The following is an 18698-nucleotide window of genomic DNA, read 5'->3' as shown; positions in this document are numbered from 1 at the left end:
AATATAAAAGTCATCATTATTGATTTATACATTAGGCTGTGTGTCACGTGTGTAACCTCTGTACAAAACACAAGAAGTGCCTGATTGTTTCATAGCATTAACACAGAATGCAAACTCCATCATCAAACACTCAGGCGTTTTCTTTTCAGATTTAACTCTTTTCCCTTTCATTTAAATCCTATTCATTGTTTTAGCAATTTTCTTCTAAAGAAGTTAAAGCATTATCTTTATTCTCACTTTCCCCATCACCCTTTCAAGAACATCACATTCAGTGTATTAGCTTACTTTGATAGCAAATTGTTAAAAGTTGTAAATTTTTGTGTTTGACTTACCTAGGGCCAAAGAAAGTGTTATTTGCTCTAAAGCAAATTTAAGACTTTAGGATGACTTCATTTAGCTCCAAGCTATTCAATTTCAAATGCTGTCCCAGACCTCTTCTTTGCATGCTGCCCAGACAGACTCAGTTTGTCCCCTTGCTTTAAATACTATCTCTATGCTGACCTCTCTTCTCTCTCATATGTCCAACTGCATGCTAGACATTCCATATGAATATCTCTTCTCCGTATGGACAGCTCAGAATGCCAAAACAGAACTCTTGGTTTATGCCACCATAACCCTGCTCCCCAGCTCCCCCCATAATCTTCCAGTTGTTTTCCATTTCACTCAGCATAGAACCTGAACTCTTGACCCTTGCTTCCAGACTCCTGGGTGTCTGGTGCCTGCCTACCTTTCAGATCTTCCTTGAGCACTCATCAAGCTCATTCTGCTTTAGGCTCTTTGTTCCAAATGGTAGTTCTGCCTGGTGGGCCTCTTCCCCTGATCTTTGCTTGGGCTGGCCTTTCAGATCTCAGCCTCAGTGTCTCCTGCTCTTAGATGTCGTCCCTGATAACCTAATCGAAAGTAGCCATCCCCCTACCCAGCACACAAAACAGGGCATGATGTATAAGCAGACACTCCAAATATTTTCTGAATCAATGCATGAATATACAAACACCAATCATCTAGCATTGGGGTTTCATATTTAATATTTACACACCAAAAAGACATTTTTATGCTAAATCTTCAAAACTGTTGCTGTGAAAAATTTATAGCTCCTTTCTCTAGAAATGAAATTAAGATAAGATTTTTATGGTTATTTTATATGTCAATTCATGATGAAATCTAAGTTTAAATTATGACTTCCTATAGATGCTCCTTCCAGGAAATTTTAAGTAATTAAGTCCAGTTTTGCACTGTTGCTAAATTAATCATGAGTTTTATGGGAATGAGGAGAAAGGAAGCAAACTAACTGCAGAATTAGACCTTTGAGCTTTTACATATTTGACTGATAGAATCAAATACATCTTAAGAACATATTCAAAGAAATGAGCTCCGTAATACTCTGGCAGCTTCTACTTTTCTTAGGGAAGAATTATACAAACTTTAGGCTGTCTAGTAGTTTCATCTGGGAGTCTTAGACATCTTGGCATTTCTATCTCTTGCAATCTATTTTTCTGACAGAAAAAATCTGCATGGCTTCATCAAGTTTTTTGGATATACTATGCTAAGGACTAAATAAGGACTTTAGGACCCAGTACAAAACTTTGCACATAACTGAGTTGCACATTTATTTCCTGACCTGTTCCTCAAAAAATATTCCTTAAGGACAGCTTCCATACTTACCCAGAGGAACTTTGCAGACAACTCTTCCGTAGCCTTGTGAACATTCAACTTTTATCCAAGTTTCATTTGAAGCTAACAAAACGCTACATTTTCCACCACCAGTCTTACTTTTATTTGCCCATTTGACAAATGTCACTTTTGATCCATCTAACCAATTCCAAGACTGATCTAAAGAAAAAATTTAAGTTTATTACCTCTAAATTTCTTTTCTTTTTTAAATTTAAATACAATTAGCCAACTTATAGTACCTCATTAGTTTCAGATGTAGTGTTCCATACTATATCAGTTGCATATAACCCCCAGTGCTCATCACATCATGTGCCCTCCTTAATGCCCACCACCCAGTTACCCCATCTCCCCACCCACTTCCCCTCCAGCAACCTTCAGTTAAGAGTCTCTCATGGTTTTCCCCCTCTCTGATGACTTCTGATTGTGTTTTCCCTCCCTCTCCCTACAGTCCTCTGCCCTGTTTCTTATATTCCACATATGAGTGAAACCATATGATAATTGTCTTTCTCTGATAGACTTATTTTGCTCAGCATAATACCCTCCAGTTCCATCCACATCAATGTAAATTGTAAGTATTCATCCTTTCTGATGGCTGAGTAATATTCCATTGTGTGTGTGTGTGTGTGTGTGTGTGATATGACATATGACATCTTCTTTATCCATTCATCTGTCAATGGACATCTTGGCTCTTTCCACAGTTTGGCTATTGTGGACATTGCTGCCATGAACATTGGGGTGCAAGTGCCCCTTCGGATCACTACATTTGTATTTTGGGGGTAAATACCTAGTAGTGTAATTGCTGGGTCATAGGGTAGCTGCCTCTAAATTTCTAAGGTAAATGGCATACAACTCATTTACTTAGAACTATGCTATGTCACTATTTAAAATGAAACTTATTGAAAGTGAAAAAAAATAAAGAAATCAGTCCTTCAGTAGCACTTGTCACATTTCAAGTGCTCAATAGCCATATGTGGCTAGTGACTACTCTGTTACACAGCACTGATATAGAACATTTCCATCTTTGCAGAAAGTTCTATTAGCACTGATATAAAATGTGGTGTTTTGATTAAAGTGCATAATGCTTGCACTTTGATTGTGTGAGAGATAGATTTTTTTTTAAAGATTTTATTTATTTATTTATTTGCCAGAGAGAGAGAGAGAGAGAGAGAGAGAGAGTACGAGCAGGGGGAGCAGCAGACAGAGGGAGAGGCAGGCTCCCCGCTGAGCAAGGAGCCCGATGCGGGACTCTATCCCAGGACCCTGAGATCATGACCTGAGCCGAAGGCAGACGCTCAACCATCTGAGCCACCCAGGTGCCCCGAGAGATAGATTTCTAAAGACCTGAATCCCCATCAGCATCCTCACCCCCAACTAAAAAACTCGTATCATTAAAGGTGCTGGGGGAGTAAGGGTCAAGAGGGTCCAGGAGGGGTTTCCCACCATGACTCCATTTTTATTTTCCAGCTGAGATAGCACCACCTTGTGGTGATAGTGTAAACACAATTTAGAATTCATTTAGATGGCCAACTTTGAATCCATTCACTTTTTGACAAGTACTTAATATTTTGGGATTCGCATTTATTTCAATTATTTAGAATTCACCTTAGCTTAAAATGTAAAACATATTTCCTATTCTACTGAATTTGTACTCTTTTTTTTTTTTTTAAAGATTTTTTAATTTATTCATTTGAGACACAGAGATACAGAGAGAGAGAGAGAGAGAGCATGAGCAGGGAGAGAGGCAGAGGGAGAGGGAGAAGCCGACTCCCTGCCGAGCAGGGAGCCCGATGCGGGACTCGATCCCAGGACGCTGGGATCATAACCTGAGCCGAAGGCAGACGCTTAACCATCTGAGCCACCCAGGCGCCCCATGAATTTGTACTCTTAATTCATTCTTTATCAATTCTAAAGTTCACTCAAATCTTTTATCCATTATTGCTTGGATTAATCCATTATTCCTTGAAAATTTCTTCCACAAATCTTTTTTAACCAATTCTCTGTAATTTTATTAAGCTTGTTTGAAAAACAAAATAACCATTTAAGAAAATTTTTCTCTCTGGTAAAAATGTTTCAAGAGGGAAGAGAACAACAAGAAGAGAACCTTCTGAAAAACAGTTATAAGCTACAAAAGACCAGGTGAGAGACACTAGAACTCTAAGGGAAGTAAGTCATGAGTTCTTTGTGGGAGCCTGGGGGGCACAGATATTGCTGTCGGAGAAAAAAATACATTGTCAACCCAAGTATCTTAAACCTCTAGAACATCCCAATTCATTTAACCTGATCTTCTACTTCATTAGTGTTTTCCATCATTACTAATACATCACTCGCATATTCATTAGGAATTTATAAGTCTCCAAAACAGCCAGCAGACCTAGCTTATTCGTCAATAAGGAGCATTTGAATTAACCATCACTTAACACTCTTTAGCAAGGCTGACTTGGTATTTAGGACAAGTTGGAACTCTTTGCACACTGTGCACACAAATATGTCACTTACCGGCAGAATATTGAGATAATCCAAGCCAAACTCTCATGGTAATATTATTATTTTCCCTCATCAGTCTGCTCACGAACTTATTTTCATCTTCATCCTCTATGGTAACAATAGTTGCAGAATGATCTGTTGAAGGAAAACAAACCGTAAACTAATTAGCTTTATGCAAACTAGGGAAGTGGCTATTTCTCAACCAGCCATTTGGAAAAACAAAAACAAAAACAAAAAACTACCATGATCAAGATCATTGAGAAATTCAAGCTTTACATAGAGAATATTTTGAAAATCTGGTATTTGTGTCAGATTTTTAAAAGTATAGCATTAATAGATTCCAAAAAATTTAGAAATAGATTGAAACTTTACATAGAGAAATTTTTATGTTTACCTGATAAACATTTTGATCTTGGAACTGCCTGCCAAAGAGACCATTGTGTATGAACAGCTAGTCATAAGAAGTGGGGTATAGGATTGTAGAAAGATGTGTTTCAGCATGCTCTCCTCAACAACCATTTCTGTATAATAACTCAGCTTTAAATTTGCTTCTATTAAAATGAAAATGAAAGCAAATAGGTTTGGGATCTTGGGGAGAATTTCCTTTAATACTATTTTATACATAAGCGTTTTGGTTATGCCCATTGGCATTTGGTTATGGTAAGTTCCTAAATGTAGTATAGAATCAAATAATCTTGAAGTTTGATAAATCGCCCTAAACCCACAGAGAAAATAGTACTGTCACCATCATCAGGCAAGGGATAGAAATAAAATAATAACTAGACTTGGAAATCAATCCTAAGTGGAATCAAATAGTCTTCAACAGTGACAAGCCTATTAACAGCGACAAGCACTTGAACTAAAGCATTTCTTTGGTGGTGGTGGCTTTGGAAGAAGGGCAAAGGCAAGTCTTTCCTCCTTTATAGAAGATCACAGTGTGCATGTGCTTGTTTAATATTAAATAATACTGTAGGGGAAGATATTATCACTATTTTACAGATGAGAAAACAAAGGCTCAAGGAGATTAAGTAAATTAGTCAGGTTTACGCAGCTAGCCAGTTATAAAATTAGAAAGCCAATCCCAATCCTTTCTAATAATAAGAATAGTTTGAATGCTCACTATTTGCAGGGCACTGTGCTACATTTGCATACATTATCTTATTTCATTAATTCCTACAGCAACCCAACCTTTGAAATAAGTCCTATTTTCATTCTCACTGTTCAGATGAGAAAAGAGAAGCAATTATGTAACTTCCATAATATCCCTCAGCTAGTAAGTACCAGAGCTGTGAGTTAAAACTTAGACTTGTCTGCCTCCAAGGTTTACATGCATAACCCCCACACTACAGTGACAGTAAACCTTTCTATTTTCTCCAGTGGGAGCAAGAGGCTTCTGACTTTCAGGACATATGTATAGTTCACAATAGTTCCCGTTGTGTGTGTGTTTGTGTGTGTGTGTGTATACATGTATAACACATGAGAGTTCCCACACAAAAATTTCCATCATGTAGTTAGCAGTAACAAGGAGATTTTAAAATCAGCCAGATGTCTCCACAACAGTTAGCAAAATAAATGAGATAAATGCCATCAGTCTGGCTAAATTGCTACTCAAGGATGCAGGTCTTTGAAATATTCTTGGTATTCTCCCTAGAAGTCATTTCACAGTTTGACTATAGGGTAAATTTATCATGGGAGAGATCCAGTTATTGTTGCCCTTTCTAAAATAGTTAAATCTGAAGACAAAAAGTCCTGTTCCTTACGGTGTTCAGAGGATGTGGGCCATTTCTGTTGCAGAATGGAGGAACAACCCATGCTTCCTTGATTACTCTGGTCAGGATAAGCTTACTTATTAATAACTAAGTAGTGGGAAAATCTATAATTTTGTATTTAATACTTATCCTTTACAAAAAATTTGCCTCCTAATCCCTTCATCTAAACATATCTAGCTTTATTTAAAACCATTTCATTTGTCATTTTCACATCAAATTGTTCACTTAGCAATTTTTTATTCTACTTCTTTCCACTTACTTTTATTTTCCATGTACTTACTCTTACATTGGTCATTTATAATGGCTCTTCCAATACTCCACTTAACTCATATATCGTAAAATACTTAACCACGAGGCAAATAGGTTATAAAATGCTATTATAAATATTGAGTGTTTTTAAAATGTTTTAAAAATATTTATTTATTTATTTGAGAGAGAGAGAGAGTACATGTGTTGGTGGGGAGGGGCAGAGGGAGAGGAAGGGAGAGAATCCCAAGCAGACTCCCACTGAGCACAGAGCCCAACTCGGGGCTTGATACCACAACCCTCAGATTATGACCTGAGCCGAAATCAAGAATCGGACATTTAACTGATTGAGCCACCCAGGTGCCCCCAAAATATTTTCAAAAAAATAATCATTATTTCAAATTGTTTTCTTGGAAAAAAATCCAATGATTAAATTATGGAGTCCAAGAAAATCAATAAATTTTAACTCACCAAGTTTTGAACAGAACTGTTTGGCTTCTGAGAAATTGCGCAATGCCCGGTCAGATGTATAACAGTGCTCCTTGTACTGGATCCATTGTGACTCATTCTCTTTTACTGCTGGACATCTTGATGAGTATGTATGAGAGGACACCTCTTTAGCTATAAAAATGTTAGACATGACTGTAAAAATGCACAGAAAAAATAGCTGACTTTTAAAATCTCACTAACTCCTATTTGCAACTGTGGTTCCTGTAGGTAAGAAGCATTCAACTCACTACCCACATCAGAGACAGCTACAGCCCATACTCTAAGAGTATATGTTCTGCTTAGCTTTTTGCAATACCATTTTTAAAACTGAGAAAACAGAAGAAAGTATTTAGCCCTCGAAGATGGAATTACCCTAAAGTAAAAAACAACTGAAGAGACAGAATAAGAAGCAAAGATGGGCTCGGCAGGCCTGTAACTACTTTGAGATAATACTTAAAATTGTTGCTTTCTTTGGATGCTTTTTATCTTGATAATATAAACCTAGTTTTACCTTGCCATATAAAAAACTACTTTAAAATTATATCCACAAGTGAAAATTTGGTAATTTGTTTACAAAATACAGTATATCTGCACAGCACAATCTGTCTCCTACCAAGAGAGTAGCTATGGCTTCTGTAGCCATTAAATAATAACTCCCCATTCCTGCCTGCCCCCAGAAACCATCTTTCTACTTTCTGTTTCTATGAATTTGACAACTCTAGGTACCTCATATAATTGGAGTCATACAGTATTTGTCCTTTTGTGTCTAGCTGATTTCGCTTAGAATAATGTCCTCAAGATTCATCCATGCAGGTTGTATTATGTATTACGTGTCAGAATTTCCTTCTTTTTGAATGCTGAATAATATTCCGTAGTGTGTATAGACCACATTTTGCTTATGCATTCCTCTGTCAGTGGACAACTTGGGTTGCTTTCACCTTTGGCCTTTGTGAATAATGATGCTGTGAACACGGTTGTACAAATATTTGTTCCGGTCCCTACCTCCATTTCTTTTGAGTATATGCCCACAAGTGGAATTGTTAGATCCTATGGTAATTTTATGTTAAAATTTTTGAAAAATTACCATGCCATTTTCCACAGTGGCTACATACGACTTTTTATTCCCATAAACAATGTACAAGGGCTCCAATTTCTCCACATCCTTACCAACACTTGTTATTTTCTTTTTTTTTGAAGAGTCCATTTTTTTTAGGTTTTTGTTTTTGTTTTGTTTTGTTTTGTTTGAGAGAAGGAGAGAGATGGGTTGAGGGGAAGGGGCAGAGAGAGAGAATCTTAAGCCGGCTCCATGCCCAATGTGGAGCTCAACGGGGGTTCAACTTCACAACCCGAGATCATGACCTGAGCTGAAGTCAAGACTTGGACATTTAACCTACTGAGCCATCCAGGAGCCCCTTGAAGATTCAATTTTTAAAGTTTGCCCTTGGGAGGTGCCTGGGTGGCTCAGTCGGTTAAGTGTCTGCCTTTGGCTTGGGTCATGATTTCGGGGTCCTCATTGGGCTCCCTGCTTCTCCCTCTCCCTCTGCTGCTCCCTCTGCTTGTGCTTTCCCACTTTCTGTCAAATAAATAAATAAAATCTTTTAAAAAAATAAAATAAATTTTGCTCTTGTATTAGTTTCCCAGAGCTGCCATAATAAATTGCCATAAACCTGGTGGTTTAAAACAACAGAAATTTATTCTCTCACAGTTCTGGAGGCAAGTCTAAAACTGAGGTGTCAGCAGGATTGGTTCTTTCTGGAGGCGCTCAAGGAGAATCCGTTTCAGGCCTCCTAGCTTCTGGTGGTTGATGGCAATCCTTGGCTTGCAGCTCCATCACTGCAATTTCTGCTTCTGTCATCAAAGGGCCTTCTCCCTCTGTGTCTGTTTCTCTCCTCTTACAAGGACACCAGTCATTGGATTTAGGGCCCATCCTTTTTTTTCTTTTTTTTAAAGATTTTATTTATTTATTTGAGAGAGAATGAGATAGAGAGAAAGCATGGGGGGGGGGAGGGTCAGAGGGAGAAGCAGACTCCCCGCTGAGCAGGGAACCTGATGCGGGACTCGATCCCGGGACTCCAGGATCATGACCTGAGCCGAAGGCAGTCGCTTAACCAACTGAGCCACCCAGGTGCCCCTAATTTAGGGCCCATCCTAATCAAGCATTACATTACCCCATCTTAACTATTACATCTGGAAAGGCTCTTTTTAAATAAGGTTGCATTCTAAGGTTCTGGGTGGACATGAATTTGGGGGGATACTATTCAACCCAGTATAGCACTGAATTTGTGTTTGTTCATGTTGTCATTCTACTTGCTCCTATAAAGTCTGTTTAGCTAACACAGATGCCCTTTCCATTTTTTGTTTACTTTTCATGTATTCCAATTGTTTTTCTAAAACATTACATTTATTTTCTGTACCTAACAACTGAGATGTCAGTTCTCAATTACCCATTTATTCCTCATTCTTGAAATCATTCTCCCTTTCTTATATTCACTTGCTTCTCTGGATAAGGTTTTCACCTTTTTTTCCTGCTTGAATCTATTTAATTCCAAATGTTGAATCTTCTCTGGAGGATTCTTTGGAGCAGAAAGCAGGGCAAGCCCTGAGAACTACCACTGCCACCATCTCTTGCCTTGTCCAGCAGGCTTCTGCAGCTCCTGGGTGGTCTTGGTTCTTGTGCTCTTCTTCAAGCCTCCACCTGTCAGGATGACCCCAAGTCTAGCTCCTGATGGAAGGGGCTTTTTCCTTAGATTTTAAGGATCATATAAGTTTGGAAAATCTTAGTTACACAAAGTTAAATAGATTTCTTTACTATAGAAATTCCCAGAGCCATCAATATGGTAAATCAAACCTGAGGTATTTCCCAAATTTATATGTTGCTGAACTCTTTTTTAAAAGGAGCATTTCAGGGCGCCTGGGTGGCTCAGTTGGTTAAGCGACTACCTTCGGCTCAGGTCATGATCCCAGGGTCCTGGGATCGAGTCCCACATCGGGCTCCCGGCTCAGCAGGGAGCCTGCTTCTCCCTCTGACCCTCTCCTCTCTCATGCTGTTTCTCTCTTGCTCGCTCTCTAATAAATAAATAAAATCTTTAAAAAAATAAAAAATAAAAAAAATAAATAAAAGGAGCATTTCAGCCTTTGAAAAACATTGCTAAGTGCAATTAAAATTCACATATTAGTAATAGGTACCCAGTGACAGAGGAACTGAAAGTCTTCGGGAACATACCCTGAATGGGTATATCATATTTGTTTCTCTTCACAAAGTATCAAAATTGTTTTTATAGGATTTGTGAATAAACCTTATTTAAAAATTGACAAAAAATTCCTTTGAATATTTAATCATGTGCACAAAACAAAATGTCATATTTTAATAAATATAGTTATTCAAAATCAAGCCTTACATTTTGTAGGTTTATAACAAATAGCACCATCACTAACAGACTTGCATTTTTCATGTCTCCAAATTCCTTTTGGATCCAAGACAACACAATTTCCAGCAGACGGTTTATCTTTCCATGGGATGTAGTCAAATGTACTGCCATCAGACCATTCAAAACTTGATTCACTTCCCTGTTTTACGAATAATAGAGATAAAAAAAGCTTAGGACTTTTTTAGCATAAGAATTGATTTTTTTAAAGATTAATAGAGATAACCTGATTCCAGACAAAAGAATGTTCAAAAATAACATTAAAAAGAATATATAGGGGCGCCTGGGTGGCTCAGTCATTAAGCGTCTACCTTGGACTCAGGTCATGATCCCAGGGTCCTGGGATCGAGCCCGGCATCAGGCTCCCTGCTCAGCGGGAAGCCTGCTTCTCGCTCTCCCACTCCCCCTGCTTGTGTTCCCTCTCTCGCTGTGTCTCTCTCTGCCAAATAAATAAATAAAACCTTTAAAATATATATATATGTATATACTTTAAGAAGTATTGGAATGGATTCTTAATTATTTGCTTACAATTGTTATCGGTCTGGACCTATTTGTAAAATAAGGGATTTACTTTTGATGCTTTGATTTGAGACATTTGTTCTGGTGCAATTTAAGTAGGACTTTAAATTTATGGACAGAGTTACTATACTCTGTCTCTAGATTTATTTTTTCTAAGGATGAGTTTATATAACACTTGAAATTAAATGATGTGCAAATGGCTTCCATTTGTTACAATACAGATTTATAATCCCAATCTCCATAATATCCTGAATATTGTTTTTTATGTTTTATATTCTGCGATTCGTGTCTCTGGCTACATTTTTTCATATTATGGAAGCCATCAAACAGCAGGGGGCTGGAAGAAGAAAATACTTCCCACAAAATTCATTTGGGAAGATTACTTTTGGTTTTCCCTTGATTCTATAATCCTAATGTGTCATCCTTTCTTTTGTTTTCTTCACTTTGTTCTAAAGATTATTTAAATTAGGCCTTCAATTCTAACCTCAATAGATGCCTATTTTTGGTATACTGGACATTATTATAGGTACATGAATATACTAATTAATAAGATTCAAATAGTGGCACAAAAGATATGTTTACTACCAAAACATCATTCTCATATAGTGCAATTTGTAGGGGGAAAGTGAGAGAAGAAAATATACATTTATTAGTTCTAACATTAAGAATTTTATTTGGCATTTTATACAAATTTTTGTGTTAATCTTCACTATAATCCTATATTAAGGAAAATATTATCACCCCAGTTTTACAGATGAAGAAGAAATAAGCTTGCAAAGGTTAAATAACCTGCTCACGATCACTGAACATGTAAATGGAAGACCTGCCACTAATACTGGACCTCAGGCTTTTCTGATTCTGTGCTATTCCTGTTTTACCTGCTTTCCAGTTGGTCTGCCCCAACGAGGTGACAGAGAGGTGTTGTTGAGATATTCATCTACTGGGCCCTTGGGATGGCCCGGGAGTGTCTAGGGCAGCTGCAGTCTGCCATTTGCCCTACTTCATTCTACAAATACAATTTTCTATTTGGTTTGTGTTGCAAAAAGGTAAGAAAGCACTATGCTGTGCAAATTGAGTCCCAGGACTTAATCCGATGTTATACTTTGAATTAATATCTTATGCTCAAATTTCCAACCTTCTAACACATTTGGAAAATTTCTGGAAAATAAAACAAGACTTACATCATGACTTGAGAGCCCAATCCATAGTGGAAATCCATCACGTTTTACGAGGTCTTCCAGAAAGAGCTGGCCATTTTGGTCATGAACACTTGCCAAATAACCTCCACTTTGAGAACACATGTTTAATGCTTCATACCATGTTACCTTTTTTTGTATAATATTATAAATACCATCTTCATATGGAATAAACTGTGGCAGAGTAGTATTATATTCTTCCTTGTAGTCAACTATAACATTTAAATTAAAAGTATTAGGGATTATATTTAAATTATTTAAAATACATATTTTGGACAGCAAAGAAATACAATTATAAGAACATATTATGAGCAACTATATGCCAGCAAATTAGATAACCTGGAAGAAATGGATACATTCATAGAGATGTATAAACTACCAAAACTGAAGCAGGAAGAGATAGAAAACCTGAACAGACCTATAACCGCTAAGGAAATTGAAGCAGTCATCAAAAATCTCCCAACAAACAAGAGCCCAGGGCCAGCGGCTTCCCAGGGGAATTCTACCAAACATTTAAAGAAGAATTAATACTTATTCTTCTGAAACTGTTCCAAAAGATAGAAATGGAAGGAAAACTTCCAAACTCATTTTATGAGACCAGCATTACCTTGATCCCAAAATCAGACAAAGACCCCACCAAAAAGGATAACTACAGACCAATATCCCTGATGAACTGGATGCAAAAATTCTCACCACAATACTAGCCAATAGGATCCAATAGTACATTCAAAGGCTTATTCACCACGACCAAGTGGGATTTATCCCTGGGCTGCAAGGGTGGTTCGACATCCGCAAATCAATCAATGTGATACAATACATTAATAAAAGAAAGAACAAGAACCATATGATCCTCTCAATAGATGCAGAAAAAGCATTTGACAAAGTACAGCATCCCTTCTTGATTAAAACTCTTCAGAGTGTCGGGATAGAGGGTACATACCTCAATATCATAAAAGCCATCTATGAAAAACCCACAGCGAATATCATTCTTAATGGGGAAAAACTGAGAGCTTTTCCCCTAAGGTCGGGAACAATGGCAGGGATGTCCACTAGCACCACTGCTATTCAACATAGTACTAGAAGTCCTAGCCACAGCAATCAGACAACAAAAAGAAATAAAAGGTATCCGAATTGTCAAAGAAGAAGCAAAACTCTCACTCTTTGCAGATGATATGATACTTTACGTGGAAAACCTAAAAGACTCCACCCCAAAACTGCTAGAACTCATACAGGAATTCAGTAAAGTGGCAGGATATAAAATCAATCCACAGAAATCAGCGGCATTTCTATACACCAACAACAAGACAGAAGAAAGAAGAAAGAGAAATTAAGGAGTCGATCTCATTTACAATTGCACCCAAAACCGTAAGATACCCAGGAATAAATCTAACCAAAGAGGCAAAGGATCTGTACTCAGAAAACTATAAAATACTCAAGAAAGAAATTGAGGAAGACACAAACAAATGGAAAAACATTCCATGCTCACGGATTGCAAGATCATGTATTGTGAAGATGTCAGTGCTACCTAGAGCAATCTACACATTCAATCCAATCCCCATCTAAATACCATCCACTTTTTTCAAAGAAATGGAACAAATAATCCTAAAATTTGTATGGAACCAGAAAAGACCCCAAATTACCAGAGGAATTTTGTAAAAGAAAAACAAAGCTGGTGGCATCACAATTCCGGACTTCAAGCTCTATTACAAAGCTGTCATCATCAAGACAGTATGGTACTGGCACAAAAACTGACACATAGATCAGTGGAACAGAATCGAGAGCCCAGAAATGGACCCTCAACTCTATGGTCAACTAATCTTCGACAAAGCAGGAAAGAATGTCCAATGGAAAAAAGTCTCTTCAACAAATGGTGCTGGGAAAATTGGACAGCCACATGCAGAAGAATGAAACTGGACCATTTCCTTACACCACACACAATAATAGACTCAAAATAGATGAAAGACCTAAATGTGAGACAGGAGTCCATCAAAATCCTAAAGGAGAACGCAGGCAGCAACCTCTTTGACCTCAGCCGCAGCAACTTCTTCCTAGACACATCACGAAAGGCAAGGGAAGCAAGGGCAAAAATGAACTATTGGGACTTCATCAAGATAAAAAGCTTTTGCACAGCAAAGGAAACAGTCAACAAAACCAAAAGACAACCGACAGAATGGGAGAAGATATTTGTAAATGACATATCAGATAAAGGGCTAGTATCCAAAATCTATAAAGAACTCATCAAACTCAACATCCAAAGAACAAAGAATCCAATCAAGAAATGGGCAGAAGACATGAACAGACATTTCTGCAAAGAAGACATCCAAATGGCCAACAAACACATGCAAAAGTGTTCAACATCACTCGGCATCAGGGAAATCCAAATCAAAACCTCAATGAGATACCACCTCACACCAGTCAGAATGGCTTAAATTAACAAGTCAGGAAATGTCAGATGTTGGCAAGGATGAGGAGAAAGGGGAACCCTCCTACACTGTTGGTGGGAATGCAAGCTGGTGCAGCCACTCTGGAAAACAGTATGGAGGTTCCTCAAAAAGTTGAAAATAGAGCTACTGTATGTCTCAGCAATTGCACTACTGGGTATTTACCCCAAAGATACAAATGTAGTGATCTGGAGGGGTACGTGCACCCCAATGTTTATAGCAGCAATGTCCACAGTAGCCAAACTATGGAAAGAGCCAAGATGTCCATCGACAGATGAATAGATAAAGAAGATGTGGTCTATATATATACAATGGAATATTATGCAGCCATCAAAAGGAACGAAATAGTGCCATTTGCAATGACATGGATAGAACTAGAGGGTATTATGCTAAGTGAAATAAGTCAATCAGAGAAAGACATGTATCATATGATCTCACTGATATGAAGAATTCTTAATCTCAGGAAACAAACTGAGGGTTACTGGAGTGGTGGGGGGTGGGAGGAATGGGGTGGCTGGGTGATAGACATTGAGGAGGGTATGTTCTTGGTGAGTGCTGTGAATTGTGTAAGCCTGATGAATCATAGACCTGTACCTCTGGAACAAATAATACATTATATGTTAAAAAAAAAAAAGAAGACAGTAGGAAGGGAAAAATGAAGGGGGGAAATCGGAGGGGGAGACGAACCATGAGAGACTATGGACTCTGAGAAACAAACTGAGGGTTCTGGAGGAGAGGGGGGTGGGGGGGATGGGTTAGCCTGGTGATGGGTATAAAGAGGGCACGTATTGAATGGAGTACTGGGTGTTATACGCAAACAATGAATCATGGAACACTACATCAAAAACTAATGATATAATGTATGGTGATTAACATAACATAATAAAATAAAATTTTAAAAAGTACATATTTTGGGTAAGACTGGACATGCAATCATTTCTAAAGTTAAATAAAACTGGATTTCTTATTAACAAAGGAAGTAAAATGTAGACTTTATTTTCATTATTGCCACAACACATATAATAGGTTCTGAAATATTACAGTTGTCTGGTTGACTAAAGAATGGTATAAACACTGTCTTTCATTTAAGGAGCTCACATAGGAATTGGGTACAGAAAACAACAGTTCCTGAAATGCAGGCCAAACAATTAACCACTATAATATGTGTGACTCAGTAGAGAAGGAGATATTCCTCTGAAGTAAGAGAGTCAGAAAGCCTGCTTCACAAATTCAGTTTGCAGAGTTTAGGTTAGATGAAATTAGGACTAAAAAAAAAAAAAATAAGGTAACCAGAAAGTAAGCTAAAAACAAATGAAGAATAATATAACAGTAACAAAACCACAATGATGAGGGTACTTCAAAAAGGCACAGAAGCCAAGTGAAAGAGCCAAAACTAGAACAATTTGAATAAAATATTAAATAATGTAGCATATTGGATTATAACCCAAAATATAAAATATATAACCATGAGCTGATACTGATATAAACAACTGACTGAATAAATTTAAAAATGGGAGAGAAGAGACAAATCTCTTGTACAGAAGAATTCCAAATAATTTACATAGATATGCCCCTCTCAGGAAGACGGAGAATAACTCTTCAGTCTATAAGCGTGGGCTGATTATGGTGAATTCCTTACAAAGAATATGGTATGGAAATGGGCAAAAGAGTAACTTTGCAGTGGAGAAAGCTAACAAATATCATCTAGAGCCAGGTGATCAAGGTTAAAATCAACAGTGGTAAGTCGTGTTGATGGCATAAACCCTTCATATGATGTGATGAAAATGACACTTTAACTCTGTGGTTTTTTTCCTAAACGTCAAATTCACAACTCCAGTTTAATCATGAGAAAAACATCAGCCAACCCAAAGCGAGGCACATTCCACAAAATACATAACCAGTGCTCCTCAAAACTGTCAAGGTCATCAAAAGTAAGAAAATTCTAAGAAACTTTCACAGCCAAGAGAAACCTAAGGAGACATGATGACTACATGTAACATAGTATCCTGGATGGAATCCTGAATAGAAAAGGGACATTAAGTAAAAAATAAAAAAATCTGAATAATGGATGGACTTTAGTGAATAGTAATCTATCACACTGGCTTATTAGTTGTGACAAATGTACCATAGTAACGTAAGATGTCAACAATAGGGGAAATTGGTTATGGTGTATATGGGAATTCTCTGTACTGTCCCTAACTTTTCTATAAATATAAAAATCATTCTAAAGTAAAAAGTTTGTTAAAGAAGTAAAAAAGAAGGTGGAAGTCTTTTGTGCATAAAAAAACATAAATAAATGTGCAAATGAGGATAAGCATACACTGTACATGGGACAATTAAGAGATCAGCCTGACATAAAAAGAGCCTTATTGAGCCAAGAATGGGGGAAGAATTGGGGGCTGGAAGAAAGCCTAGAATTTTAGAATCAACAGTGTTTCTAAAAAGTCTTAGAAGCGTACATGGACTCAAAGTAATTGGTAATAGGAGAACACTGGAGATTGCTGATCGAAATGATGCTCCAGAAAGTTATTCTGTGGCACTATGAAGGGAGATCAGCCTGGATATTAGCAGAAGCCTTAATCCATAGTGGCCATTATAACAATTTCGAAACCGTGAAAAATTTAAAATTGATATGCATTTAAAAATAGATTTACTTAAGGAATTAGGCAAATTTAAGAGACATTTATTTTTAGGCTAGAATGTCAAAACTTTACCCAAACACACTTTCTTATTTATAAAAATCTTATTCAGTCTTCAAGACCCAACCAAGTCTTGCCTTGTCCTCAAAGCATTTTTTGTTTTCAGTATTCCTGTTTTCATCGATCTCTTTTGACTTTCCAACAAACTTAAGCCAGTACCAAATAACCTAAAACTAACCTACATAAAACAATGCTAACGAGTTAAATGCTGTCTCCCCAACTACATTTTAGTCCTTGATTTTAAGACCATGACAATGCAGACTGTGTCTTTTCCTTCTTCTGTAAGTTCCGTAGTACCTCTCATGGGACAGAAAACAGAGGAGGCACTCAAACAGTACAGTTCATGATTCCCACCCATGGAGCTGACAGCTTTATGTTCTCTTTCCCTGGAGTGGAAAGTCTACTTTAGCATACTTACCTATTTCAATTTTACAAGCAAGAATGCTGTTCTGGGTATAGGGAAGTATTTCTTCAAGAACACTGAAGGTCTGAAAATCCCAGAAGCCATCAGTACTCAAGCCAGCAAAAAACTTGTCATTTTTTATATCTGGTCTTCCTCCTCTCCAATTTATGTATGACAGCATGGTCTTATCAGACCACAGAAGAGAATTATCTAGGGAAGAAAGAGTTTTTCTATGTTTAGAGATTAAATGAAGACTTGAATTATAGTTAATATTTCAAACTCAACCGATTCTCTTTCTTCTTTACCTACTTTCTAAAAAGTTTTATGATTATGTATATCCCTTTAAAATATTTTCTGACCATAACAGGAAATCATGCTTATATTTAATTTGGAAAGTACAAATTATAAACATAAAAATTAAACTTATAATTTCACCATCCTGTAATAGCTTTAAAAATAGCTTTGTTATTTTTTAAATCAAATTTTCATTTCTTCTGTACATATGTTTAATTGCAATGAAAGTGAATATAATTATTTTATTTAAAAATTAACACATTACAAAACTAGTGATAGAAATCTCTTCTCTGGACCTAAACCATACACAATTGTGCACATTTATGTCAACTAATTTTTGACAAGGGTGCCAAGACAATTCAATACAAAAGAGTAGTCCCTGGGACCACAGGATATCTACATGCAAAAATATATATATATGATTTATATAAACATATATATATACATAGTTATATAAATATATATAACCATATATATAAACATATATATATACATAAGTAAACACATTTATATGTGTATATGTGTTAGACCCTTTCTTTTTACCATACAGAAAATTAACTCAAAATAGATCATGGACCTAAAGATAAGAGCTAAAACTATAATACTCTTAGAATAAAACATAGGAGTATTTCTTCAACACCACGGGGTAGGCAAAGCATAGATATGCATAAGTGATAAGATAAATTGGACTTCATTAAAATTAAAAAGTTTTGTGTGGGGCGCCTGGTTGGCTCAGTTGGTTAAGCGTCTGCTTTCAGCTCAGATCATAATGTTGGGGTCCTGGGATGGAGCCCCGAGTCAGGCTCCCTGCTCGGTGGGGAGTCTCCTTGTCCTTCTCCCTCTGCCTCTCCCCCACCCCTTCCCCACTTGTGATCTCACTTACTCTCTCAAATAAATAAATAAAATCTTAAAAAAAAAGTTTTATGCTACAAATTCTACTATCAAAGTGATGATGGGGGACACCTGGCTGGCTCAGTCAGTAGGGCTTGAGACTCTTTTTTTTTTTTAAAAGATTTTATTTATTCATTTGAGACACAGAGATACAGAGAGAGAGAGATAGAG

General features: G+C 37.0%; 1 protein-coding gene across 2 annotated transcripts in view; it reads right to left on the bottom strand.

The window, feature by feature from the left end:
- LOC118012409 (lymphocyte antigen 75) overlaps nt 1–18698 on the bottom strand; it is a 130371-nt gene that overhangs the window by 36922 nt on the left and 74751 nt on the right. For both annotated transcript variants that reach the window (XM_035007938.1, XM_035007940.1), the window contains exons 29-34: nt 17358–17552; nt 11785–12011; nt 10058–10226; nt 6642–6791; nt 4168–4290; nt 1663–1830 (exon numbers count right to left, since the gene is read on the bottom strand). In XM_035007938.1, coding sequence (XP_034863829.1) covers nt 1663–1830; nt 4168–4290; nt 6642–6791; nt 10058–10226; nt 11785–12011; nt 17358–17552 — 1032 coding nt within the window. The remainder of the gene's footprint in view (nt 1–1662; nt 1831–4167; nt 4291–6641; nt 6792–10057; nt 10227–11784; nt 12012–17357; nt 17553–18698) is intronic.

The sequence above is a fragment of the Mirounga leonina genome, unplaced genomic scaffold, assembly GCF_011800145.1.
Source record: "Mirounga leonina isolate KUSES-001 unplaced genomic scaffold, KU_Mleo_1.0 Mir_151, whole genome shotgun sequence".
In the NCBI taxonomy this organism is placed as follows: domain Eukaryota; kingdom Metazoa; phylum Chordata; class Mammalia; order Carnivora; family Phocidae; genus Mirounga; species Mirounga leonina.
The sequence above is the reverse complement of the archived record's forward strand: the minus strand, read 5'-3'. Positions and strand labels throughout refer to the sequence as shown.